Source organism: Camelus dromedarius, chromosome 1, assembly GCF_036321535.1.
Source record: "Camelus dromedarius isolate mCamDro1 chromosome 1, mCamDro1.pat, whole genome shotgun sequence".
In the NCBI taxonomy this organism is placed as follows: domain Eukaryota; kingdom Metazoa; phylum Chordata; class Mammalia; order Artiodactyla; family Camelidae; genus Camelus; species Camelus dromedarius.
Genome location: NC_087436.1, coordinates 84,254,364 through 84,281,789, shown reverse-complemented (window position 1 = coordinate 84,281,789; position 27,426 = coordinate 84,254,364). Strand labels below are relative to the sequence as shown.

The 27,426-nt window shown below is 43.1% G+C and overlaps 1 protein-coding gene across 7 annotated transcripts; it reads right to left on the bottom strand.

The window, feature by feature from the left end:
- Positions 1 to 527: 527 nt before the first annotated feature.
- Positions 528 to 27,426, bottom strand: HOPX (HOP homeobox). 7 transcript variants are annotated; one of them, XM_031434147.2, is made up of 4 exons: positions 27,042 to 27,426; positions 17,150 to 17,217; positions 7,383 to 7,536; positions 528 to 1,331 (listed from the first exon to the last, which is right to left on the bottom strand). In XM_031434147.2, exons 3-4 carry the CDS (start codon positions 7,524 to 7,526, stop codon positions 1,254 to 1,256), a joined length of 222 nt encoding a protein of 73 aa, XP_031290007.1. In that variant the 5' UTR covers positions 7,527 to 7,536; positions 17,150 to 17,217; positions 27,042 to 27,426; the 3' UTR covers positions 528 to 1,253. The 7 variants fall into 7 exon arrangements, with proteins under 7 accessions (XP_031290007.1, XP_031289958.1, XP_031289998.1 ...); XM_031434098.2 differs by having other exon boundaries at positions 7,383 to 7,539; positions 27,042 to 27,425; XM_031434138.2 differs by lacking the exon at positions 17,150 to 17,217 and having other exon boundaries at positions 7,383 to 7,539.

Here is a 27,426-nt window from a genome sequence, read left to right as displayed (position 1 = left end):
AAAATAGGAAAGTAGGAAGATAAAATGACCGCAGGTCCTTGGCAACCCTAGGGAGCAACCTGCCTGCTGATGCCTTATGTAAAATCAATCAATTAATCAGTTAAACAAACAGACAAAAAGCCTATTTGGTTAACCTGTTGTACTCAACTTACTGTTCCACGCAGTCAAACAATCTTAACTGATAGGCTGCTAGGACATTTAATGTGCTGTGATAGAAAATGTGTACAAATCAACTGTAGAGTCCTTTAGAACAGTGCTGCTCAGGCTTTCATGTGCATTTCCACCACTTGGAAAGCTTGTTAAAAATGCAGATTCTGATTCAGTAGGTCTGGTTTGGAGTCTGGGATTCTGCACTTCTCACAAGCTTGCAGCTAATGCTGATGATGCCAGCCCTGGACCACACTGTAAGGAGCAAAGATTTAGAAAATGACAGCTCTTTTGTCAGGCTGCTCCTCTGTTGAGCTATTCTGTTTTTCTTTGATATGCTGATTATTCAGTTAAAAAAAGTCTGTAGAGGACTCACTCAATGCATTTTCAACAAAACGTGAAGGTTTTATTTAGAATATCATTTTAGAAACAAAAAGCAGTTCATTTTGTTAAGCAAAATACATTTAACAAATGCATTTAAATAAGGTAAATTCAAGACTTTTGTGGATTTTTTTCCCTTCGTTACTTGATTTTTCTGCCAGTTGGAGTTTCTGTCTTCCAGCCTCACTGGGTGCTTTCCAAGTGAATGCAGCTATAATCCAAGGAACTGCTTTATGAAATCTGAATGACTCAAATATCCCCCTATATTCTCACTCAATCTCCATGTATTAAATGAAACACAAGGAAAGTGACTTAGGGAAGTAGAATTGGAAGGAAATGTCTTCTTCTTGGTCATGTTATCTTTTTAACAGAGGCTTTGCCTGCTCTGAAGTCGATGGTGAAAGTAAACTGTTACTGGGAGGTGATGGTCATAAGAAAACTTAGATGGTTTTCACACCATCTGTCATCGTGACCCGAAGGAAAATGCAAGCCACACCACTTTCCAGCCAAGCTACTGCTTTCCACAGAAGCTGCACATAGCTTCCTATTGTTATTTTCTTTTCTAGTTATGTACATTAAAAAAATACAACGTTGTGTTAAGTAGCAGGACAGCTAACAGTGGAACATATGACATTACACTGAGAAACCAAAATAGCTTGGTTAAGCTGACAAGAGAAACAGCAGATGGTCTTCATGGAGGGAAGCCGCCAATGCCCACCACCTCCCTAGTCCGTGACGGATCTGCACTCTGAGGGTAGGCCTTCTGACTGCCGCCACTGGGCCAGGCGCTGCTTGAACCATTTCTGGAGGGGAGAAATGTGCAAAATTACCTGTCACATACTGAAAAACTGAAATGTCCGTTCCCTTTCTAAAAGTCGCCTCTGCGGCCCAGCTGGAAAGGAGGAAAGCAAGAACTGTGTCCATGGGGATGGTTCTTCTCACTGTGATACTTACCTTTCCTGCCTCAGGACCTTTGCACATACTATTTCCCATGCTCAGACTTCATTATTTATCTGATGATCTCATCCTCAGGGCTTGGCTTAAATAGAACCTTCTCAATGAAGCCTTCCCTAACCACTTTATATAAAGTAGAATCTCTACCGATCTTCTTGTTTTCTATTTTAGTATTTTGTTACTATCACAGAACTTTTAATATCTGTAATTAATTCATTTGTACATTCACTTGTTTTTAATCTACATTTCCTTCTAGAAATAAAGATCCATGAGAGCAGAGACTTGTATCCATCTTATCATCATTGCATCCTTAGCCCCTAGCACAAGGGTTTAACAGAAATTAGTCAATGTTTGTTGAGTGAATAAAATAAATGGAAACATCTCCTTGATGCCCCCAGATAAATCTGTATGGCTGCTGTATCTCATCAATGTGTGCTGATCTCATCAAGGGCCTTGCTCATCAGCAGTGCTTAGTAAAAATTCCCTGAAGAAAATGAATGGAAAACTGAGCATGGGACAACCTTGAGGCACTCCTTTTTGGGGGTTCATGGAATAGGCTAGCCCAATCTTTCCTGCTCCAGGACCACTGAGCAGTGAGAAAAGATAGAATGGACACCCAGTTGACTCAAAATCTTCTAGCTCTGTGTGTCCCAAATATTCATACCTCGCATAAGTAACCACGGATTTAGGGAACGTCCCAGAAGGGATACTTCTAGACATAGTACCATGTGAGGGCTGAAACATAAATCCGCCTTTATTATACCACCAAGGGGTGGGGAAATCTGCAAAGGAGAGATAAGGAGACCCCTGTTGGGGAGCAGTCTGGGGTATGATCCAGGTTGGCCAGGAGGAAACTGAAGTTTAAAAAAAAAAAAAACAACACAAGAGAAAGTAGTGAAGAAATAGAAGCAGCAAGCATTGATCCACATGGAGAGGATGAGTTGGAGGGCTCTGTGGGAAGGCAAGACCTCCAGGCTTTATTCTCCTGTGCTTCCTAACCTTTCACACATCAGGGCACACTTTGAGAATGATGATATTTTCATGTCACACTGCTTGGGGAGGTGACTGCCAGGGGCCCTGCAGTCCTGGGCTCTGCCAACAAGAAGCTCTATTATAAACAACTGGCTCTGAGAACTTGAGGAAGTCCCTAAAAATAGAGCGCCAGTCAGCTCAACTGGAAATGAAGAGGTAAGCTTACAGGGTCTCCACTGTCCTTTGCTGGGTTGCTCAAATTTACCTATTCTAGGGATCAGTAGATGAGGGGACAGAAAAGTAGCAGAAAGAACATAGCTGTGGGATGGATGCCAGCCAGACCTGGGGCATGCTGACGGAGTTGGTGTGGTGGGCTCTGACTTAGCACAGCCAGATGTGGTTTCAGCCTCAGAACAAATGGTGGGCTCTAGGGCCATGCTGGGGAAGACCTTGTCCCTGCAGAGATCTAAGGAGTCAAAAGGCATTTAGTTCAGCCTAAGCCCAAGATCAGAAGAAAGGGTGAGAACCACAGGGGAAAGAGTGCTTCTTAGATTCAACACCTGTAGAGCGAGAAGGGAGCGAGGCCACGGGATCGTCTGGGGCTCTGCACTGGGGCTCAGCTGGCTGAACAGCAAGGGGCCACGCCTGTAACTCACCCTAACTGAGAGTTTACACACTCAGGTGCCTTACACAGCCATCAAGATCCATTGTCTTATACACTCTGTAGGGCAGGGTGGCAGCAGAGAAAGTAATCTAAAGCCAGGGCCAGCAGACTACCCTTAGGGAAGCCTTCTCTTTGGAGGTCGTTCTCCAGGTGCCATATTTCACTCCCTGGTATCTCTGACCTTAAGGAGGAGACAGAACACACGTAACTTCGGTGGCTTTAACCAAAGTTCTGCTGCTTAACGTGGGCCTGTTTGCTTCTGTGATCATGCATGTGTTTAGTTAACTCTGGAATCTGACGTGAGGGTAGCACGGTTCCAGTTTCATTAATGAGGTAGCTCTGCAGGGGTTTTGAACCTAGAAGGTCTGATTAAACAGAATTTCCAGTTACTAGAGCTGAATAAATGGCAGAGTTTTAAAGACTGACTAATTAAAACTTGGAGGAGGAAAGGCTCGTTTTCTATCAGGATTCACTGAAGACAAAATGATTGAGCTGGCTTCATTCAGAAGAGCCACCCACATCTTTACACTAGTAATGAAGCAGAATATTAATGCACAGCTGAAAATAACTTCAGCAATGACCACATTTGTGAACCGGTGAGTTGGCATCCAAGTGCTTCACAAGTTGAACCCTAGCATTAAGGGACGGGAAGAAAAGCTCAACTATTTTCTGAAGATAAAATATTTGAAATCAAGTGTGTATATGATAATTTAGCAAAACAGTTGCTCTCCAACAAAACCCATTAAACACCTTGCTTGTTTTTTTTCCCCTCTAGGGTTGAAAATTACCACATCTCACTTACATCAATATTAATTTTCCTTCTGGCTTTCCTCCTCTTCTTTGTTTCAGTCATCCCCTGGGAAAGACATTCACCCCTCTCTTGCTTATAAATGGATGCCCTCATTAGTCATGCCCATGGATGGAGATTTATTTCCTCCGAGGGAACAGATGATAATTAGACACTATGATGGGGAGGGGTTGAGGCAAAATAACATTATTCCTGTCCTTTTCTCTAGTAACTAACATTTCATTCCTTTCAGAGGAAACCTTTAGAGTTTTTTATTCCACTGATAGAACAACAAGTAAAACCCAGGACATCAGAGGAGATAAAAATCCTGGAAACCTCTCTTAAGAACCAATGCCAGCTACACTGGGACTGAATTGGTGATAATAGAAAATGGCAGATCATCCCAACCTCCCTAGGGGATGATGAGAGCATTCCCAGCCCCTTTTCACACTGACTTCAAAATGAAAGACATAGGGGTTGGGATTCTGTAAAGTTTATCTAATTTAAATATAGGAGATATCTAATTACTGTCATCAGAAAAAAACCATTCTAGGGCCCTAGCAAATGCCCCTTAAAAAGTTATTTCCATCAGAACACCCTTCACCTCACCCTGGGTTCCCATAGGTGTCCCCTGTCCCCAAGCAGAGAACACTGTCCTACTGTGGAACAGTATAAAGAGGTCAAAGCCTCCGGTCAGAGAATGTTTCGAACTTTTGGTTCCTCTTGCCCCTGCCAAAGTATCAGCAATGTGAACCAGCTCTAGTGAACTATCTTACAGGAGCATTGCATGCTTCTTTTTATTCTCCTAGTGTTACTTGTTCTAGGGAAATGAGTATGAATCCAATTCTGCAAGTGGGTGGTGGTAGGGATAAGGGATCAGGTGTATGAAATAAATATTATTTTAGCTTTGATGACCTTTTCTCATGGAAAGGGGTAACACTAACAAAGAAAAGAAACAGGGGAAGTGCTGATACCAGACACTGCTTATATGGAGACCCGGCAGCCCCTGGCCTCCGTGAGTTATTTAAAGGGTCCCTACAGAGACCCATTCTCACCCACCAGTGCACACAGGGAGGGGTTAAGGAAGGCTGGGAAGATGGGAAGTTGGAAGATGAGATCCCACCCAGTAGGAGATGACAGAGGGTTGCCAAAGAAGCCTCTTTCCCCAAACTTGCCAAATGTTGCCTCTTTCTGAGCTCTGGGGTCTCAGATGCTTCCCTGTGGTCAAGGCCTGGAAGACAGAGGGGAGAGACGAGCTGTGGCAGTCTCAGGGAGGAAGAAGGTGTTGGCTTCATGGCAGGAAAAGGAAGCCAGGGGCCCTGCTGTGAGGCTGACTCATCCCCCAGTACACTCACTTCGGGGCTGGGTCCACTGTTTGCTCATTTGTGGATGGGAGAAAAGGGGAGATGGCTGAAGGGTGGCCTGAGGGGGGCAGATGACTCTGCTGTGTAGGGGTCTGAGTTGGGCTGACCTCAGTTACAGAAAGGTGCCCTTTCTTCCTGTCCCTGACCTGATTTCAGTTCAGTTCTATCATATAAGGTGAATCTTGAGGAAAGATCGCATATAGTCTGGGATGACTGTCATTTACTGAATGGGTTTTTTTTTTTCCAGGAAGAAATAGAAAATACATTGAATTTTCAGTCCTTCCTTCCCATCCCTACCTAGTTGTTTCCATTCTTTTTTTTTTGTGGAGACAAAACAGCCTGGTGGTTAAGAGTCTGGATTGTGGAGCCAAACTGCCAGGGTTCAGATCCCATCTCTGCTACTTCCCAGTTGTGGTTGTGGGCAAGTTACTTAACCTTTTGGTATGAATAAATGGTTGACCACTTGGAGAGTACCTGGAACAACAGGTCATTTAATAGGTGGCAAGTATCATCCATAATTATTCTGCTTTACAGGTAAAGAAATGACAGAATCTTGCCAAGGGAGAATCCGAGGCTGATACTGACCCACAGTAAACCCATAGTCTTCTTTTTAAAAAGATGAATTATTGTCTCTGTGATCACTCCTCTTTTCTAAATATAGCATGGGATTTTAAATGACAAAAGGTCAGCAGGCTGCCTCCTGCAGGGGAGAGAGGGTTCTAAGAAACACGAGCTGTTAGACTTGTATTACAGTAAATCACCTTCCATTAAGTTCTGGTTCTGGTGAGCCAGACAGCTGTTCCCTTTGCTAAAAACAAATACATTTGACTTTCTGTTTGACCTAGGAGTGGGAGGGTTTTCTATGGGCAAGTTCTCCAAAGGCTTGATTAGTAGAAATCATTTGGGACTTGAGATCTAAAATGGATCTTGGGGTCTTGGTTTCGGGATCTATAGGAGCACCCATTACAAGCTTTTAAGCCTCAACTATGATTCGTGGTGAGGAGAGGACAAAATGTCTGATGCTTTCTCTGGTCTATAAAAAGTGATTTAAAAAGTCTCTGTTTAGACTTGAGACTAGAGGTGTGAAGTGCTTTGGGCTCCCATGGGAGAGATGCTAGAGGAGTTCCAAGTAGTAGTATCATGCATAACGAATTGCCTTTCCATGACCAAAGGGAAGACAGAAGTCAGAATTTAGGCAGGATTAAAAAAAAAAAAATCAGTGGAAGGAGCCAACACTGCACCTGGTGGTTAAAAATCACGGGCAGTGTTGCATTCACTACCCTAAACAATTTTCAGGATAGGAGTTAAAAAATCAATCAATCAATGCACTTAGGTGACATCTGCTTCCATGCCCTCCAGCTGTAAAATCGGATGTCTGCCTTCTCAGAAAACTCCAGAAAAAGACCGTAAAGCTTAGGGCTGTGGAATTTAAAAAAATCGGGACCAAATCTCCCTGGCTCCGTGCAATTTTAGCTCCGCAGCTCAGCGGAAGCTGCAGCGTGATGTAGTGGAAAGAGCATGCCCAACGACCCGTTGGCAAGTCCCTCTCTCTGAACCTCCTTTTCCTCGTTTACCAAACCTGAGGACTGAATTTACAGCTGATCGCTGAGATTCCTTCCAGTTCTGACATTCCCGCCGATAATAGATTTGAGGGCACTGGGCTCAGAGGGCGCACACGGCACCTCTCCCAGAGGTTTCGCTCACAGCCCAGAGGAGAAACAGAACCCCGGAAAAGCGAGACAAGTGGGCCAAGGCACGCTGCTCCCAAGCCGGAGGGAGGAGAAAGCGTGTATCCTGGGCTGTAGGGGAGAGTGGAAAAGCAAGGTGAAGCCGGGGTGGGCGTGAGATTTCTAAGCAGCTCCTGCGGGAGCCACCGGGCTGGGGTAGAGGGGCAGATCCTGCGCCCGTGGAGCCGGGAAGCTGGGATGCTGCGGTGGGAGCGATGCAGGTCCGGGCTCCGAGGGTGCGGGCAGAATCAATGAAAGATCACGGGGAGGGAGGCCAAGCAGGAGACGGAGGCAAGAGCAGTTTCTCGAGATGGCCCAGGCGAGGGCGGGCGCGGCGGTGCGGGCAGGCAGGGGTCGGGGCGGGCAGGGCGCGTGCAGGGGCTCACCTGGGTCTCCTCCTCCGAAAGGCCGGCCTCGGCCGCGATCAGGCACAGCGTGGTGGGGTCCGGGTGCTTGTTGACCTTGTTGAAGTTGTACTCCAGGATCTCCACCTGGTCCTCAGTGGGGCCGCTCGCGGTCTCCGCCGACATGGTCCCGGCACTGCTGCGGGAGAAGAAGCGGCGGTGGTGAGTGAGGAGGGCGGGCGGGCGGGACGCTGGAGGGACTGCGATCCCGGGCGCGGCCAGGCTCCCTCAGCCCGCGGGGCTGTCCCTGCTCGCGGTCGCACCGCGCGCGGGTCCGCGGCTGCAGGCTGGGGCGGGAGCCCGCCCAGGCGCCTTCCGGGGGCGCACCTAGGGGTCCCACCGCTGAGCTGCGCGTCCTCGGGCCTCCGTCCTGCTCCGAATTTTTACTGCAACTTTCCCCGAGGGCCCCTGGTCTGGGGTGCCAGGAGGAAGATGACGGCGCGAGCCCTCTCGGCCGTGAGGCTCCAAGGAAGGAGCGGAGGAAGCGCGGCGATGATTTTGAAAAACCGCCTTCAAGGCTTCCCTGGGGGAGAGGGAGCTGCCCTGGGGACAGTCCTGACAGATGGCGTGGCTGGGCTCCCGCGATCCGCGGCGGGGACTCCCCGCCCATACGCACCGTGCTGCCTCTAAAACAGTTTAGCACTTTGCCGCCCTCGCCAGGGAGGCCTGCACACCCCACACCTTCTTCCAAGAAATGACCCACAGGACAGAAGTTACTTCACAAAATTGGGAAAATGGGGGCGGCGCTTTTATTCTTGTGCTTGTAAAAGACAAGCACAAGTGTGGGAATCAGGTTGGTTATTCTCTCCCCTTTAGAGGTGGAGATAGGTCCCCAGAGACGCTATTTACCCCCTGCAGTTCCTCGGGCCGAGAACTGAGCATCAGGAGAAATTTCCACCTGAGGGCTTGTGTGAGTCACTCTGCAGTCTGCAGCCTCCTCCTCCGTCTCTCCACCTCCAGTTTTTCTAACTAAGTCAGTGAGTCGGACGCCTCCAGTCAACCGGCTGTTCACTGCCCACCGTGGCCTGGACGTTGTTGCACAGGGTACAGTATGTGCCTCCCTAGATGACGACTTCCAGCCGAGGAGGGTCTACAGCAGTTGTCTTTTAAATCAGACATCCTTTGTGATTATATTAAAATTAACTGTAAAGTCAAGAGAATGGGTCCATTTCCAGCATCAAGGTCACTTGTATTTCCTTACTTTACAGCCAAACATTTCTCTGGCAGATTTTGGGCAACATGACTTCCTGCTGCATCTCTCTGAACCCTGGACTGGGGCAAAAACAATGGCAGATGTGGACCCCCCCCATCTCCCCCCACAAATTTAAGTTGTACTGAAGTATAGGAAAAGTCTTCAGGTTCTTGGCTGAGGACTTGGCACAGGCAGGTCAGGACCTGCCATTTCTGACAGTAAAAGACAAGCACAAGTGTGGGAATCAGGTTGGTTTGTTGTTTTAACAAACAATTGCAAAATCATCCAGCACAGTCCTGAATAGGTTTTGATGTGGTTTGTGCCTGGAGATGAGCCACACTTCACCAATCTGTCTGCATAACGTCCCTGATGCTGTTAAGATCTATTCTACTGTGACCTGCATCCTGTCCTCCCTAAATAAATGTCTTTCCCTCTCCTCTTGGTCACCTGAAGAGGCTTTCCAGGTAAGACAAGAAGCCATTCTACTGTGAGAAATTCTTGGGCTCAAGCCAGTTGTCAGGTCATGGTGAAATCTCCTTGTGTTTTTAGAGAGTTCTGTGTTCCCCCACTTAAAAGTCTGTCCCAGTGATTCCTGTCAGTGCCGAAGCAGGATGGGATCAAGCCAGGCTGTAAATACCTCTTCTACTGTTAGCACCTATCTCCCCCTTTCTTTGACAGAGAACTTCAGAGCTGAAAAGAACTTAGTGACCAGCACCGTAGAATGGAAAGCCTTAGTTTCAGTTTCAGGCCTGTGCTTTGCTAAACCCTTCTCAGCAGGTCATTCTCTTTAGTTTGTTAAAAAAAAAATTCAGGAGTGCAACAGTCTAAATTAAATGCAGGCAGGGGCTTGTCACTATTTTGAATGGGCACTGACTGTCCTTGTAAGATACCAATTCCAGCCAAAGCTGCCCACTGGAACTACCCACCACTGCTCATTTTGCCTGAAAGAACACAGGAGAGGGAAACGGCTGCTTCTGATTTTATTCCTTGCCCTTGAAAGTTTCCATCTAATTCCAGTGACACAGATCTGCTGGCTCTTCTGTGAACATTTTTGCTGCTTCTTTGTAAACTCCCCACTCCTTCAGAAATCTTCATCAAACATGCGTTTTTCTAAACTGGACTCAGATTCAAGGACTGTTCTAAATGTACTTCTTCCCCTCTTTCTGTTTTTTTCATTGCTATTATATAATTCAAGTGTGACTCATATGCTTACATTTATTACACTTAATCAGGTGCATTTTCTCTTACTATATTTTTGTGGCTTCCTGTTACAGGACTTTGTATGAGGCTTCGTGGATAGGTCTCACTTGACTTTAAAGTACTCCTTAGGGTAGCTGGTTGAGGTCCAGTGGACTTGGCTGGCTGCCAAGGAGACTTGTGGGAGGACCATTTGAAAGTACCTACTTCTCTAAGGTACACCAAACAAACAAACAAACTTGATTTCTAGAAATGAGCATGAAAGGTCTAACTATGGTGGTCAGATCTACCTGTTATTTCTCCATAAAACGCAGTCTGCTATTTCAGCTCTCTTTGGTTGGGATGAGTGTTTGCTGCTACTGCTCCATTTCTTCTCTCCCTCTCGTTCTTTCAAAGGAAACTTATAAATCAAGTCACCCTAGTAAACCCTGGCCTTATAAAACTTCTCAACTCTTTCCAGTAAGGAAACTGTTGAAAACTATCTCTGAAGGTAGTCTAAACAATGTCAGATGAAATGAACTAAAGATATTTTAAAGCTTCTTAAACTTTGAGCACAAGTTCTACTGTTGCTGTGGTTATTAATACCTTATGAAACATTCAAAGAGTAATCTGCCCTGTGGTTGTGTTTTCTTTTGTGGTTGGGGAAAGACGATGCACAAACCTTTTCAAAATGTTAAATGAAAACTGCTGGCTGTTTTCTAAATTCTGATGCCTGGGTAGACAGTTGTTCAGATCTGACAGCCTTACCTTTGTCCCCTAATCCTGTAGACGTTTAAAGTATCGACCTACACGAACCAGCTCATGAAGAGTGCCACAAACTGGAACCTGCAGAAATCACTTTGGGCTCACATTTTCCATCTTCTCCTCCCTCTCCCAGCCTTTCTGACCTCTCTGTAATGCCACTGATAGCAGAAAAGGTTATCAATGGTAGATGGTCTTCAGCAGCAGCTCCGTGGTGAGCTGGCCAAAAGTAAAGAAAGCAGAGGGATCATTCTGTAGGGCTGTCTCCCACTTTCCTTTAGCCTGAATCTCCTTTATGTTCACGGACTTTCTGGAAACAAAGGGCTCTTAAAGCATTCTGTATTTTCTTAAGAGAGAAAAATAAAGTGCTACCATTTCCCCAAGAGAAGTGGTGGGTCTTTGGAAGGGGACAGCATTTCCTCACTTGTCACTTACTGAACTACTCTGGATGGAGTGCAAGGAGGGAATCTCCCAAGATGTCAGCGTCTCCCAGAAAGCGACAAATAGAAGTGGAATACGGATCTGCTTCCCCAGGCTAACACAAGGCTGGGTTTAAAAGAAAGGAGTTTTTGTTTCTGTTTTTATTTGTTTTTAAAATATGAACCTGGTGGTTAATGTCCTTAAGCTTAGAACAGTGGTTCTCATGCCTGGCTGGGCCTCAGAATCACCTGTAGAAATGTCCAGACCTACTGCAGACCTCCTGAACCAAAACCACATTGTAGGAATCCAGCATGGGGAGACACAAATAGTATTTCAGCTCTCACAAGATTTTGCAACTTAATCATTAAAATCAACAATAAGTGTTTAGAACTTCTTATACCTTATACCATGAAAATGCTTTAAAATACCTTCTAACTGATTCTCTATATCATCTCAACACTGGAGTAGACAGTAGTTTGAGGTACTTTTAAAAGAATAGGCTTTTAAAAATACACATTGGAGAGGAAATTTAGATATTATGCTGTTTACCTTTTGTATATATGGCCAGGAAAGTGGAAACCGTCTTTAAAATTATGAACTACTAAGAGAAACTTCTTCATGCTTTCAAAAATTCAGAAATAATACAGATCCCTTTGTGTTGAGATCATAGTTTAAGCAAGCAGGCCATCAGAGGGAAAATTCCTTTCACCTCATCATACAAATTTCCATCGTTGATTTGGAAGCCAAAGATTACAGTGGAAGACATCTGGCAACCGTGACAAGTGATTGTCCTTCTCTAAATTCTTCAGCTTCAGGGAGGGAAATGCTAAAGTTTAAGTTATCATTCTTATAGATTTACATAATACAACTTAAAACTGAACATTAGATTATGAATGTACCATATACACCTAGCATCACTGCTGTCTTCAGGGAAATAAGATTCCAAATCTAAACAGGAAAATACATTTTTAAAATGCTATATTGATTCCAGTTTTACATATTACAAAAACTGGAGGAAAATACAACAAAATATTAACAGTGTTTATATCTATATTGTGGGACTACAGATGACCTAAATTTTTTTCTTGATATTTTTCTGTTTTTTCACATTTATTACCTTGAAATTAGAAAATTTAATTTTTTTCTTAAAAATTATTCCTTTGCTTTTTAAAATTAGTTCTATCACATATGTATGGATCCCTATGAGAACTTTTTTGGGGGTTTTTATATTTTTGAGATAAAATGGTATCATTCTAAATATAATTCTTCTGTGAATTGCTTTGTTCATCAACACATTTCCAAGATTCATCCATATTTCTGCGTGTAGAGAAATTCATTGATATTTAGTGCTGCTTCCATGTAGTGAATATACTACCATTTGTTTAGGTCTTTGCCTGTCGGTGGATATTTGGGTTGTTTCCAGTGTTTTCCTATGATAAGTGTTGCGTCTCTGAACATTTTTGTATATGTCCTCTGAAGCACATCTCAGATGGTTTCTTTAGAAGTGGAACTGGTCATAAGGAATGTGACTAGTAGCTTTACAATGTAATACCAACTTCTTTTCCAAAGTTTTGAACAAATCATACTCCCACCAGCAGTATATAGCGTTTCCTTTGCTCTATATCCTCATCAACACTTGTCAAACTTCTAAACTTTCCCCCAAATTGTTATATATTCTTTTTTCCATGAATAATATCTAAACCTTCTTGAAGCTATTTATGTTTCCAGCCTACTCAACTTCTTGAGGCTAAAAGGTTCCATATGTTTACTATTTACTGGATAAAAGTATTTCCTGTTCCAGCTCAGAGGAGATTTGAGGTATTTTTGGAGAGTTTAGACTATCTCAAAGCTCGCTTGTTATTTCCACTGGTTACCAGGAACAATATGACAGATGTATGGAAAACTAATTACAGTAGACCTTTTGTCTGTATAATGCTAAAAATGTTACTATCATCCCTTCTACAGCGCTCCTGGGAGTCAGGACTTGACTCTACATTTTAAAAAATATGTTAACCATATCAATTTATTCCTCCCTCCCCCAAAGCAAATATCAAAGTCTCCAATTGAAAACTACCAAGGTGTGTGTAAAATGACTGAATAAGGAAGAAAAAAGGATGTAGGGATAGACAGGAAGTGTAAAAGAGAGAGACTATTAGACTGTGGGCTCAAAACAGTATATAAACATGTGAAATCAAATAATGTGCTCAGTATCTCGACCGCAATACCGTGATCATGGGGTGCCCAGCTCCTGTTCAAAGGCAGGTTGGTGTTAGCTCTTTTAGTTTCTCTCACAATCCTCTCTTAGAAATCAGAATGGAATTAGTCCTGTTTTGTAGTCGAGAAAGGCTAACTGGTCTACAGCATCAGAAGTAGGCTCAGAATTCTACCGTTTATTCTGGCCACAGCAGTCAAGGCAGTTCGTAATGTCATGAGCATTAAGATTGATGTATACTTCCAAACTGTCTTCCTCTATGCTCTATTGATGTCAGAAATTCTAAGGGATCACCGAGTTGCCCATTTGGACCTTTGAGCTCTAATTTTAGTGAAGAAATGGGACTGGGGCAGCCAGGCCATTGCTGACCCACTGTGGTCTCTCCAGCCTCCTTCCCTTAGCACCTGCTGCAGCCCTCCTGAAGACCTCCTCAATCTCCTGGGAAAGTCCTAGGGTCTACTTGACACCAAGGCAACAGAGAGAATGGGAACGCCCCTTTCAAATTTGTTCTGAGCCCACATTTTGAGGTACAGATGAACTGGGAAGATTTATTCACGTTTGTCAAGTAAGATCTGCGCTCTTAACTTTTGACCCAGTGTCACAGCCACAGGCACATGCAGAGCCACCAGCCAGCTCACAACGACAAGCACGCTGTTCTCATAGAACACGCTGCACTTAACTCTGTGGGACAGGAAGACGGAGATGCCAACCAGTGCTTGAATTCATGACATTCCAGCTGGTCGCCAGTGACCATCCCATCCCAAGTACCTCTTATTCCCCAAGATTTGTCAGGCAAAGATGTTATCAAGGTTTGGTTTTCAATATTTCAGCCCTGCTCTTGGATGGCATATCTTTTAGTAGTTAAGCCAAGGCTTAAAAATATGAAGTGCCTTCTTCTAAGTGCTGCATATCGGATGCGTACTTGTCTCTGTGCTCTGTGTAGCTGCTAATTCAGCTTAGTAATTTCCAGGTCCTCCTCTTTTGATTTGCTTTCCTCTTGCCTTAGAAGCTCCTCTGTTTCAGGAAACCCAGCAGAATTAAGAGCAAAATGAAATTTGAGTTAATGTAGTAAAAAGATCAAATAGAAATCCCGAGTTCTAATCATTTGAAACATCACTTTGCTGAGCCTCCATTTCTTTCATGTGGAAAGAGGATATAATAATACACCCCCGAGTCGAGCTCGCAGCTCTGCTGTAAGGCTCATATGATATCATTGTAGAAGAACTGTTTCTAAAGTGTGAAGTGCTTGCTTATGGGAGCTACTATTGTTCTTTATGTGACTGTGAGCAAGGTGTTCAGTAGGGTGTCTTCCGGGTGGGAAACTAGTAAGAATCACTTATAAGTGTCACTTTTTCTGGGCTTTAATCCCTTTTTAAAATCTTTCTGAAATGGTAAAGCACTATGGTTGAAATCAGAACCTTTAAAAAAAAAATCAAATGCTGTATATGTTGCTTCATTGTAAAATGTATCACTGGCTGGAGCGTCTCAAGACTAACAGGGTGGGGGTGGGCTGTTTTTTTCATTAGCCCCTCTATGCATTGTACATTGATTTGAACTTAATTGTTGGTATTTTCACCAAAATACTAGTTTCTTTGCTCATTCCTCATCACCACTCCTCAACGTCTACTTTTCTTTCATCTATTAATGTGGAAGCATTAATAGGACAGAAGATGAGCAGTGAGGAAGTCACTAACAAGCAGGAACAAATACTCTATGAATTGTTGAGTAGATTTTTTTCAGGCTCTCTTGGTTTGTGAGAATAATGACCAAACTGAAGTTGTTTTCAAATAACCTGTTTATGGCTTGTCTTCCCCAGCAAGTTATATGCTCTCCTATGGCAGATATGTCATTTCTCATACATTTATGTATCTCTAGCCTTCATTAGGAGTGTCTGACACTTAACCGGTGCTCATTGTATGTATGTTGAACTGAACTCAACCAGTTGCATCTGGCATGACTTGATTTAGGACATAAGTTAGGAAGACAGTGCTCTGTGTTTTCAACAACCAGGACCCGCCATGTTCAAAACCAAAACAGAACATTGGAAAAAATAACGTTCTAGCCTCCTAATATCTGTTGGTCTTCACTGCCGCCAAAACACAGAGTTGATCCGTATTTTTGAATCGGGTACAGAAATCTCACCTGTTCTAACAACAACAGCAACATATTTCTTTAGTAATTGCTTTGTGCCAGGCACAGCCCTAAATGTCTTAGATGTATTAACTCATTTAATCCTTAAAGGAATAGTAACACTATGTGATAGGTACTCATACTGTCTCCATTTTACACACATGTAAACTGATATCAATGGAAACCTTTCCCAAATCACAGATCAAGGGAGTGGCAGAGCAGGGATCAAAACCTAGAAAGTCCATCTTCTGTATCCATGTTTTTAACCACTACACTGCATTTCCTCTGTGTACTGAGTAGCTATGAAGAAAGAAGTGCCTTGGTAGGTGGTTGTGGAAAGAGGGGCAGTAAAGCTGAGTGGTGCACCTGGGACAGGCCTGAGGTGGTGTCCTCCATCCGCTCTGGTGTCCTGGGGAGGCGGGGCTAGCCTGGGAGCAGTGCTTCCCTCCCTGGGACACATTTCTCAACCTTGGTGACCAGACATAGCTCTGACCTAGCTAAATGGATTAGCTAGTGATTTCAGTTAATACCACCAGCACCACCAGCCAGGTTAGCTTTCTTTTCCCACATACTTTTCTTTCATTGGTACAGACAAAATTGAAAGATGACATTATGTGAGTAATACTGTATACAAATGAGGAGAAGTTACAGCATCAGATAGAATGGAATAGAAAGATTGGCTTCAACCAGACCAGCTAGATCTTATGACTAGTGCTGCTCCTTAATCTCTACATGTACAGAGTTTTGTTGACTTGATTAAGGAACCTCCTGAAACTATTGTTGGAACAAGTCCCTCCGCGGTCCAGCCTTTCTACAGCCACTTAGGGAAACTAGCAAGATATTATGAAAAGAGCTGTTGGAAGGGAGGGTGTCTGTGAATGACTTCCAGCAGTGAATTAATCATTAATTAACCCTGGACCTACAACTCTTTGTATGCACATTGAGTCCTTTTCGCTGATAGCCCAGCTTATCATGTTCTAATCCAAAGATTGGTATGTGAAAACATGGAAAAACGGTGAAAGACAACAATGAAACCTTAGGCTTCTTCTGTGAGTAAGTGGAGCATTTAGTCTACCTCCTTAAAATACATGGGCAAATGAAAGAGGGCAATCCCATTTCCATAATCTCCTTAGGGGAGATCTCCATTTTGTAAACAGCTTACTTTTCCAAAGGTCTATCTCCACAGTGATTGTTATGAATTCAGAAAATATTTCCTCCAGTAAAAACACTATAAATTGTGCATCAAAGCCCAGGCTAACTCACAAAAGGGAGGGTTAACTGAATTGTTATATGTTTCTAATTGGAAAAAATATAGAAAATAATTCTGTGGAAATATCCTTGTGAAATATAATAAGAAATAATTTATTCATTTTGAAAGCAAATGCTTAAAAAAAGTTGTTCTAATTAAAATTTGGCTTAATGAGATGAGGTTTTGGTGCAGATACTAAAGGGGTTTTCAGGGAACTTTTGAGGCTATTAGAGGTTTGTAGCACAACTCTGATGTATTCCAAGTATTTAGAACAGTCCTGACACATTGTTAGGTGTGCAGTGAGTACTTGTTGAATGTATGTTGATTGAACTCTATTTTCATTTCAAGAAGGATGACTTTTCTTTATCTTGCTATAAAGGCATAATAATTAAAGCTGCATTTGTCATAGATGAAATAAGGAGGGGGAAAGAGGAAGAAAAGAAAGGCATGTTGAGAAGTGTTGATGTGAAAAGTAGGTCATCTGAGAGATGATTAATGATATGAATGGTGAACGATAAAGAAAAAACCAGGAGTTACATTGCATGGCCCTCTCCTCCTCACCTTCTACCCAGGGGACAAGGAAGAAGGGGATAGGCAAGATTTTGTACCTCGTGTTTCCTGAGTCAGCCTCTAAGTGGCGCTGTCAGGCAAGAACAGTTTCATTGCTGCCGGAGCTCTTTGTAGATGGGAAGAGAAAGAGAAGCAGAAATAAAGTTCTTTTCAGTAGCTAGCATGAGTTACAGAGGGAACATCTGTGCATCTTTAATAGATAAATTATATGTAGGGGATACATGTTAGATCCTCATTAATAAGTGAAAATACTAGAGTGGTGTGGAATAATGAAAAGAGCACTGGGACTGGGCAAGGGGTCAGACCTGGATTTCAGCTTTCACTCCTCTGCTTAAAGTCATATGACCTTGGCTGAGGTTGGTTGGTTGGTTGGTTGTTTGGTTTGTTTGTTTGTTTGTTTGTTTATTAACTTATTTGAAACTTAGTTCTCTTCTATGTAAAATATGACTAAAAACACCCTTCCTTGCCTATTTACTTCAGTTGCAATCAGTGAGATTATTATGCTTGTGAAACAACTTGGAAAACTGTAAAATAACGTACACATTTCTGGGAGTGTTATGATTATTTCTTCATCCAGAAAAGTGAAGCTACTGAGCCCAAACCTCTGAGATTATTTCCCTTCTAAAATTGCTATGATCAGAATGGCCTGGGTTTCACTTTATCACATTAGTCCTCGTCAACAGTTCACTGATGTCGTTGACCTGAGAAAGGGGAGTACAGTGGCCTGTTCTAGGCTGAACCCCTGATTTGCTGAACACTTGGTGCCTAGTTTCTACTTCAGAGGACAACTGCGAAGCTCATGAAACATTTTGAACCACGGTGCTGTTTAATATTCAGCCTATCTGTTAGATTATCATGACCATATAATTTGTCATCCAATCTGGAACACCAGTGTAAAGTATGTGCTATGAATAATTACATCAGAACAACCGGCTTGTATCAGAAATGTCTCAGGCAGACCTAGACATCTGATCCCCTTATTATATGTAAAATGTTGAATTTCTCACTTGGGTGCGGGATAGTAAAGTCCTGTTGAACTTTGGCATCTGAGCTGCTGTTATGGATTAGTAAAATGCAGGTCTGTTTGGACCTTAGAGGATAGAAACCTAACCGAAGTGTTGAACAGGAGGCTGCTTCTTGCTCTTAAGAAAGCATACTGCTGCAGCTCTGTGGTTAAAGGTAAGAGGATATACTATAACTTCAAATTTGCTGATCTTTCACTTCTATTGCAGTTTGAATATGTATAAAAGAGGTGTATCTAGTAGGGTGAATAGCCCTTGGACCTCTGCCTGCTTTGGGTATTGTTAGTATAGTGGTGTCAATGCTTAGTAATTGTGACTATCCATTACATCTCAAACAGAATTTGGTCCTGTGATCAAATATAAACAAAAGAACAAAAATGGCTTGTACTAGAGATTTCCACGGAGCACAGCCACGTGCCCAGGGCTTTTCCAACCAGATAATACAGGAGGCGTGAGACTTGTGAATTAAGTTGGATCATCAAATCTCATCTTTAAAAATGTCTGATGCCCTAATATGCCAAGAAATTAGACAAATAGAGTTCTGTTATGGGGAGGGTCTCAATATTTCTAAAGAAAACCATTAAACATAAAGAGAAATTTGCACCATTAAGCTTAGAAGCAAGTAACAAAGAGATCAACTTACTAAATAGTTTATGGCGAGGAAAAACGGCACAAATAAGTCAAAATGGCAGACAAATATTCTTTTTATGTTTTAGAGTATGTTATTAATTTTTGTCACCCATTTAGCTTCCTAATTATGTTTTATTTAGGAGAACATTAATTAGATTAATTAAGTCAGTAGTGAGATGTGTGTGTTTTTTGCATAGAAAAGGAGAAATGCTATACAAATGAACTTATTTACAAAACCGAAACAGACTCACAGATATGGAAAACAAACTTATGGTTATCAAAAGGGAAAGGGGAGAGGGATAAATTAGGAGTTTAGGATTAACAGATACAAACTACTATATGTAAAATAGATAAAGAACAAAGTCCTACTGTATAGCACAGGAAACTATATTCAATATCTTCTAATGAGCTGTAATGAAAAAGAATGTATATACATATATATATATATAACTGAATCACTTTGCTGTATACCTGAAACTAATACAACATTGTAAATCAACTATATTTCAGTAAAAAATAAGAAAAGGAGGAATGGTCAAAAACTTAAATGTTGATAATGCTGTTGATGGAAATCCGTCTGGTATTTTAAAAATCTAGTAGCAATAAACCATTTGGTCACTTTAGAATGTTAAGAGATTAGAGTTTCTTTCTGAAAATGTTTTCATTCCCAGGGCTTGAGTCTGAAAAGGGCTGTTCATTTGTAATTCTGAGAACATGTCATCATGATTTATTGTTTTCGAAAATGTATTCCGGGTTCTACGATGTTGCTGCCTAAGCCCTAACTGCCTAGTAAGGAATGGTAGTTAGGGACCTTCATGGGTTGCACATGCGTGACCCATAGATGTTTAGGCTGCCCGTTCACAGTCCGTTGAAACCTGCCTAATAAAACGCATAACTTCCTCAGGTTGTTTGTGCGTTTGCCAAAAAGACTCTTTGATAGAATGGAATTATCTCTTTGCACAAATATACTTGAATCAATCATTATTTTTTATGGTCCAACTACCATTCTGATTTTATGACTGTACTTTTGGTAGTGGATAAAATGACACACACCTGGTTCTTTGTAGAGCTCCAACTTATGTCAAAGTCCAACCATGCATGCTGCTTGTTGCCATGATACTCAGTTACATGGGCCTTATTTCCTCCCTTCCCCAACTGAGTGGTTTTTATGAACAGGTGTTCAGCTAATGGGATAAACAGAGGACGTGCAGTTCTAGCCTACTCATTGCCATCATGAAATAATTGAAAAGGACAGATACACCAGAAAGCTAGCTCTGAACCTACAGTAGATCATTCCTCTGAGCATCAGACGTCATATTGCAGAAAGAGGCTGGATGGGGAGGCTCAGAAGATCTGCACTCTCCTTCCACCAGAACCACTTAAATCTCCAAGTGACTTTGGACAACTCACTTAATTGCTTTGAACCTTTGTTTCTTCATCTATAATTGAAGCTACAGTCCTGCCCCACCTGTCTCACACGGCTGTTGTAGGATTCAATGAGATGGATTAAGTTTATGAATAGCACTATAAATTATAAACACTATAGAGATACAAGATACCATTATTAAGGTTCTAATCCAGCTTTCCCAGTGATTCAGGGTATAATGTTGAGCAACTGAATGATATCAGGTTTTGCAATCATTAAAGCAGCAAAACATTGTAGAAACTTCACTCAACCTTATGCCTAACAAGATTTCTTAAAACATTTCATTTGCTTTGTCCAGTAATAAACCACTAATACAGAGAAATGAAGTAGTTCTAGAACTGACTAGCCCAAGTTTAAGAAAATGATATTGAGAGGGGGAAATTGCTGAAAATTATACTCTTTAAGTTCCAGAAAATTATTTCAGTTACTTATTAAAGGCTTAGTAAAGTCCTAAGGAACTCAGAGAAGCTTCTAAATGTTTGAAATACTAGACTAGAACTTGTGATATCATGTGTCTCCATTTCTTACAGACGATTTAATATTCCACATTGCTTAAGGAAAACATAAGCCATCTAGCCTACCCCTCTCCCTACCCCTGTCTCCCACCAACGAGATCTACAGGGTGGTTGAGTATACATACATATTAGGATATTCATTATGGCATCATTTGTGAGAACTGGAGGCAGAAGAAATGGTCAACATTACAGGATTATGGGTAAAATCCCCAATACCTCCATTAAAAAATAAACTTCATTACCTACCCCCCTCCAAAAAAAAAAAAAAAAAACTAGAGGATTAGATAAGCCAATAGTGTGTATAAATAGCAGACTATTAAAAAGGAGTTAGAATATAAATCAATAAAAAATATTTTTAAAAAAGAAGTAAAATAAAATAAAATAAATTAAAAGGAGTTAGAAGTAATGCATTGGAAATACTAGAAGTATAATCAGTCACATAGGCAGATCATAAAAATATGGTGTTGAGTTCAAAGACAGAGGAAGAAAGAGGGAGAGCAGGACAGTAGAAGAAATAGAATGAGATGTAAAACGTAGGAAGGGTCTTGTGTGTACTACGAATTCAGTAATATGTTAATGTGAGCCTAAAGAAAAAAAAACTTTAAAAATTAAAAGATTGTTGGACTGCCCTGCCTTTCAGAGCTTGCCTGTATAATTCTGTCTAATGTATTTTTTGCATAATGAGGGAATACTTCATGCCTCACCTCATCCCCTTCATGCTCCAGCCTATTCCAATCCTTGGGGTCCTTGGGCTTGGTTTTTTCCCCCAAAGATCAAGGTGACTAGCCGGTCATTGACCTCCCTGACCATGCTCCATGCTTTTCAACACCAGCATCAAATGGCTTTCTGGCCTTCTCTTATCCAATTTAAATAACATCTGGTCCTTTTGCCACTCTTTACTGACTTGATCTTTTTTATTATTTAGTCATCTAGGAGCTCTTTTGAGCTAGTTGAAAGGACTCTCCCTCCTTTTAAATTGTGGAACCCTGAATCGGGTACCATGCTAATGAAAGCGGGAGAGTCATGGCCTCCCCCTTTCTTCACTCCTGCTCTGTAAACCTCAGTTCTAGTCATCTCCAAAGGACGCTATTTTACTATCCACAAAGAGTGTAAAGAATATATAACAGAGTGATAGACATTTCTTGGCATAAATTATTGAATTAAAGTTTTTTATGAAACAGATTTTGCGCCTGCACCAGTAGACTAGAAGTTTGGAAAGGAGGGAGGGACTATAAGCCCTAGGGAGAGAGGATTATTTATGTAAATTTCCTCAGGGAGAAACCACACAGGAAGGAAGTGGAAATACAGCAACAAAGACTAGACTATGTCATGCCTGTAAGAATTACAGGAAACTTCCATCGTGATCCATCCAGATCTAATGGCTGGAATGAGTACCATTCGTTTCCTGCTCCGTGTACACTAAGAGATTAGAGCTCATCAATGCCTTACGATGTTTATGATTTTGTTTTGGTTTTTTCTTTAACATGTAAAGATAGAAACAGTTCATTCGGGAAAGATCTGGTCACATTTTATCAAAACAATTGAAAGTAAATTACAAGAAATTACATGAGGATGGGTAAAAATTAACTTCTCTCCTTTCAAAAGAGCTTCCATCACTACTCAAACAGGGCCGTAAGCTAACAAGAGCCTGAAGCAATGCCAGAGTAACCTGACCTTGTGATGAACAATTCCTTGAACCCTCAGCATTCACATCAAACTTCTTTTTGGTGAGCCAATATAAACATACCAGCTCTCCGTCTGGGCAGGATGGATACAATGCTTCCCACAGGGAACCTGAGTCACAGGGGGAGTGAGTGACTTGGCAGAGAGGCCAGAGGGAAGGCGTGGGGAGGCCTGGGTTCCAGAATCAGCTCATCACCAACTAATTTTAAGACACAGAGCAGCTCACTTTATTCTCTTGTACCTTCATATACTGTGTTCATAGGTGACTATATAGTTTATTGCTCAAGGCCAGGTATGTTTGAGAATGAAAGGGGACACTATTAATAATCCACTGGGACACTTGACATTCAGGCTTTTCCCTCTTGCTTTAGAATTCCATTACAGCTGAATTAGAGCTGAAAATAACCAGGGTTCCTGACCACCAAAACTTGTACTCTGCTCCCTGGGCTAGGCTGTCTTCTGTCAGGACCAGTCTACACTGGAGTTCTGTGGAAGAGTGTTCACCATATCACCCAAAGATCAATGAAGGCACTTTCCCAGCCAAAGAAAAAAGGACAGCCTGACCTGCATCTGCTTGGTCAGGCACTCACACAACCCAAACCCTACCTGTGTTCAGAATTAACAACACTGGAACTCCAAATCCACATCAAGGTCATTGAAGGTCAGGGGCCAGCAAGAGAGCAGATGCATGCACCCCCTGTGTCAGGACAGTGTCTTTTATTTGCAGCCTCAGACGTGTTCTCCACTGGCCCAAGGCCTGTGGACAGGCTGGGTGTGGTCCAAGGGCTGTCTTGGGATCCTCAGGTGTTGGTTTTTAATGGGCAGGCTGGTACTTCATAAATCACTCCAGGCCACAGGCCACCCTTCTGCCAATAATTTCATCATTGCATAGCCCTGTTCACCATCCCCATTCACCTGGCTTTTTTAAAGTGGGAGGAAGCCATCAACTTCTAAAAATTAATCTGGGTTAGGTCATGACATAGCCTTAAAAATGTCCAAGTGAACTAAGCCATTCCACACTGAGAGAATTTGGAAGCAAAGATGAGGGGGAAATGTTCAAAGAAAAGTCATCCAGAGAAGGCAGAAACTCTGTCACTGTAAAACAAACCTATTTCATCAGCTGTGTGAACCTATCACTTATGAAAAAAATTTTTTTCTTTTTTGTGGAACTCTCAATGTCCAGAAGAAGAAACATTCAGCCTCCAAACAGCAGCATTTTCAGTGTTGGGTACTGCCCTGATGCCAGCAGCCTAATCCTTCCCCCCAGATCTTGGGATCTTGGGTCCCCTGTCTCCTGGTCCCTTGGGGCTCAGGACAGCACTCACCCTCCCCTCCTGTCCTCGCTGCTGTTCTCACCAGTGAAGATTCTGTGCTGTTGGCTCCCTGCAGCCTGCAGACTCCGCATCCCCAGAGGGAGGCTGAGTTCACCCTGACCACACCCCTATGCAGAGGCTGGACCAACCAAGTGCAGCTGCCACTTGCCAGCATGAGCTGCAGTGATCTCAGCTTTCCAAATGGAAGAAGGGGCTGTGAGGGTCACGGGAACTTAGGGGCCTCTTGCTCCGGGCTGCAGGACTAGGTCCCCAGGAAGGAGACCCTTTGTCACTAAGGCTGGGACAGTGCCAGCCTTCTGCTCTGGTGAAGGAAGCAGGTAATATTTATAAGGCCCTGTGAACAGAATGTATTGACTTTCTATCTCTACTGTAATGACCTTAAGGTGACTCTTCATTTTTCAGAAAGATAAATGAAATGCAGCCATCTCCAATGAAGACAAATACATTTAACAAATAGACTGATTCAATAAAAGACATCTCTCAGGGCCCACAGTCTGTGGGGAGCTTCCTATGGGATGTGACTTGGAGACTTCTACTGAAAACTCCCAATCTTGGTATATTTTCCCCCAGCAAGTTGCTTGAAATTCTGACTAGTAGGGAATATACATTTTGCTAAAAGCTTTGATTCCCCTGATTACCTCAAGTGGTAATTACATTTATATAACATTTTAAAGAATTCCCAGATATGTGATCTTGTTGGATCCTATTTAATATACCAGGGAGGGACATAACTCATTAAACAATTATTGTCTATTAACATGATAACTTTAATTAGTGTTCCAGAGCTGGGTAAGCAAAGCCCTAAGGGGATGGGACCCTGAAATTGTTGGGCTTGGACGAGAGATGGGAAACCACCTGAAACGTGGCCCACTGGCCCAGGCAGCACAGGTGAGGTGTGGCGGCCCCGTGGACAGCCCTACGCCCACCCCTGCACGGGCACAGGTGCCACGGTGAGGGACAGACAGGAGGAGCAGAAGCCGCAAAGACAAACTTCACTCCACTCACACTGCTGCCCGGGCCTGAGCTGGAAATCACAACGAAAAGACCTTGTGGTGCCAAGCAGACTCATCCCAATGCAGAGAACTCGGGCTAGCGCCTGAAAGCACGACTTGGCTGTCCCCCAAGAGCAGAGTGCCTGGTGCGTCGGCCGCGACTCTTTTCAATAATTATAATCCTCTGGCTTAGGCCAGATATTATGTGGGGAACAAAAGGAAGCTTTAGTTTTGAAACATCCCTTCTCACACGTTAGCACAATCCTTAAATAATGCACCTTTGAGGCTCTGACTAATTCCTCCTGCTTGCTGCCCGGGGCATGTCTGGGTTCCAAGAATTTGCTTGAAATGCGCCAGATACCCTATCCCAGCTAGAGTTGGAAGTGTGGTGTTGAGGACCCAGAAGCAACGGTCTTGGAGGTCCCTTGTCCCCTGAGGTCCTGTTGCTGTCCTCCCTGGGCCCGTGAACACGGTGCTCGGGGGTCATGTGGTCAAGGGCAGACCCTGCCCTCTCTCTGAGCCTCCCTATCCTCAGGTGTCAAGTGAGGGCTTTGGGTTTCACTGGTTCTCATCCCTGGCTGCAGCACCTTAGAATCACCTGAGGAGCTTTATACAACAGCACCAGGGCCACCCACCCAGGGATTCTGATTTAATTGGCGGAGGTGAGGCTCAGCCCAGGGTATTTTCAAGAACAGTTCTCCAGGTGTTCAACCACTGACTTTGATGATCTCTGGGACCCTCCCAATTCTATGAAAGTCCACAGTCCTGAGGGGCTGGTCTTCCACTTTATTTATTGAATTTTTTTTTTCCAAAAGTACTCAATTTTCATCTTCAGTATGTTGCATCCACCCTCTTCTCCTGCCCTCCTTCCCCTGGTAACCAGTGACTGCTTTCTGTCACTGTAGATTCGTTTGCACGTCCTATCATTTCATACCATATGGTGTGTACTGTTTCTTGCCTGACTTCTCATTACTTACGTCCTTGTCCTTCAGATTTCAAGCTCTTTAAGAACAGGAGCCACCTTTTACTTCTTTTCTCTTCTTCCCGGCCCTCAACTTATCTTTGCTCAGAGAAACCCCTTAAACCTGCTCGATGGAAATCAAACCTTCATGACCCTACAACTGAGCTCCAGTTTGGTGGCCAAGAAGTGCCTGCCATATTAATGGTTTCGACCGCCCCCAACCCTGCCATTTCTCTGTAGGTTCCTAGTCAGCAGCTTCAGCTCGGTTGAAAAATAATGCATTTGTTTAAACCAGGAGTCTTCATTTAGAGTCATGGATTTCTAGGGGTCCAGAAAATGACCATCAAGATATGTGTTGGGGGCCAGGGGTGGGGGGACCACCTGGGAAAAGCTCTTGGCTTTCCCCAGATTCTTAATTGCCAGATTCTTGACCCAAAGGGAGGAACTATGGAATCAATGCCATGCTTTATTCCTTATAATATTCCTACATGCATTTTATAAATATGATATCTAATTATAATCCTCTACTATCTGCTTCCCCAGCTCCTTCCTTCCCCAGTCCCAGGTCCCTTTGTTTGGGCTCGGGTTATATTTAACCCTATTTACCCAAACCCACTCCAGGGCCCTGTCTGTGACCGTGTTCCCTCATGGGGACTTTCTGCATTCCTCTTCTCTTTAAGACCTTCTCACCTAAGTTATGCGGTATGTTGTGCCTTTTAATTTAACGATTCTGATTCCACTTTACTTAACAGTTTACCTGGATACCTGGTGCTCACATATCACAAACTTACATTTTCTCAAAACCCCAGAGCGTGAGATTCCTTTTCATCTTAAACGAGATCAATGTTTTCATTGTTCTAACTGATAAGCATTATGAAATAACAGTGAATAGCACTGCAAAGTCAGCATGGAAACACCACTACTCAATCCACAGACACCCCCCCTTTTGGGAGGTTTGACTCCCGTTGGGTCAAAAAATATTTTAGAGTGATATTATGTCTGACTTTCAAGTAAGATGTAGACTAACAATATCACCTTCTAAGTGACAGAATTCACATGCATCTGGCACAGTCATACAAACTCTGATTTCACTGTGTCTTTCCGAGATAGAAGTGAGCAAGAAAAACATCTCATCTGCCCACCAAAAGACCGACCCGACTGCCCCCTGCTCCAAATCCACATTGACCGCACACACATTTGCAAGCATTCTCAGGCTCCCTGCTTGGCGCCAGCTCTTAACTTTCATTCTCCTGTTCACGTCTCCCTCCTCCCATCAGGCTAGCAAACTGGTAACTAGAGCATTTCAGTCCAGTTTCCACACAAGTTCATTCCTCTGCATGAAAAGCAAACCTCTGAAAGTTACTTACGTGAAAGTGGCAAAGGCAAGCCCTGGATTTGGAAGCTGAGTCGGGTGATGCCAGCCTGCTTAAATAGCTGGGTTGGCTGACGCAGGCAGTGGAGAGCACGTTTATTTACGCCTGTGAGTGCACACTCAAGCAGGGACCTGAAAAACCTGCAGCGTGGGCATAACACCTAAGAGTTCCATCTTTCCCGGTTATTCAGGTTTGGTGTTCAGGCGGTGACTTCTGAGAGTCTCGTGGAACTTTCTTGGCACTACTTTCTTGTCCCTGACCTCTTTTTGAGCCAAGGAAGACTCTTCACCAAGATCGGATAAGAGGGGTGCGGCTGAGAGAAGAAGGAAGAAGCACAGGACCCTGGACCCCTGCGCTGAGCTCCTTATTTTGCCTAAGC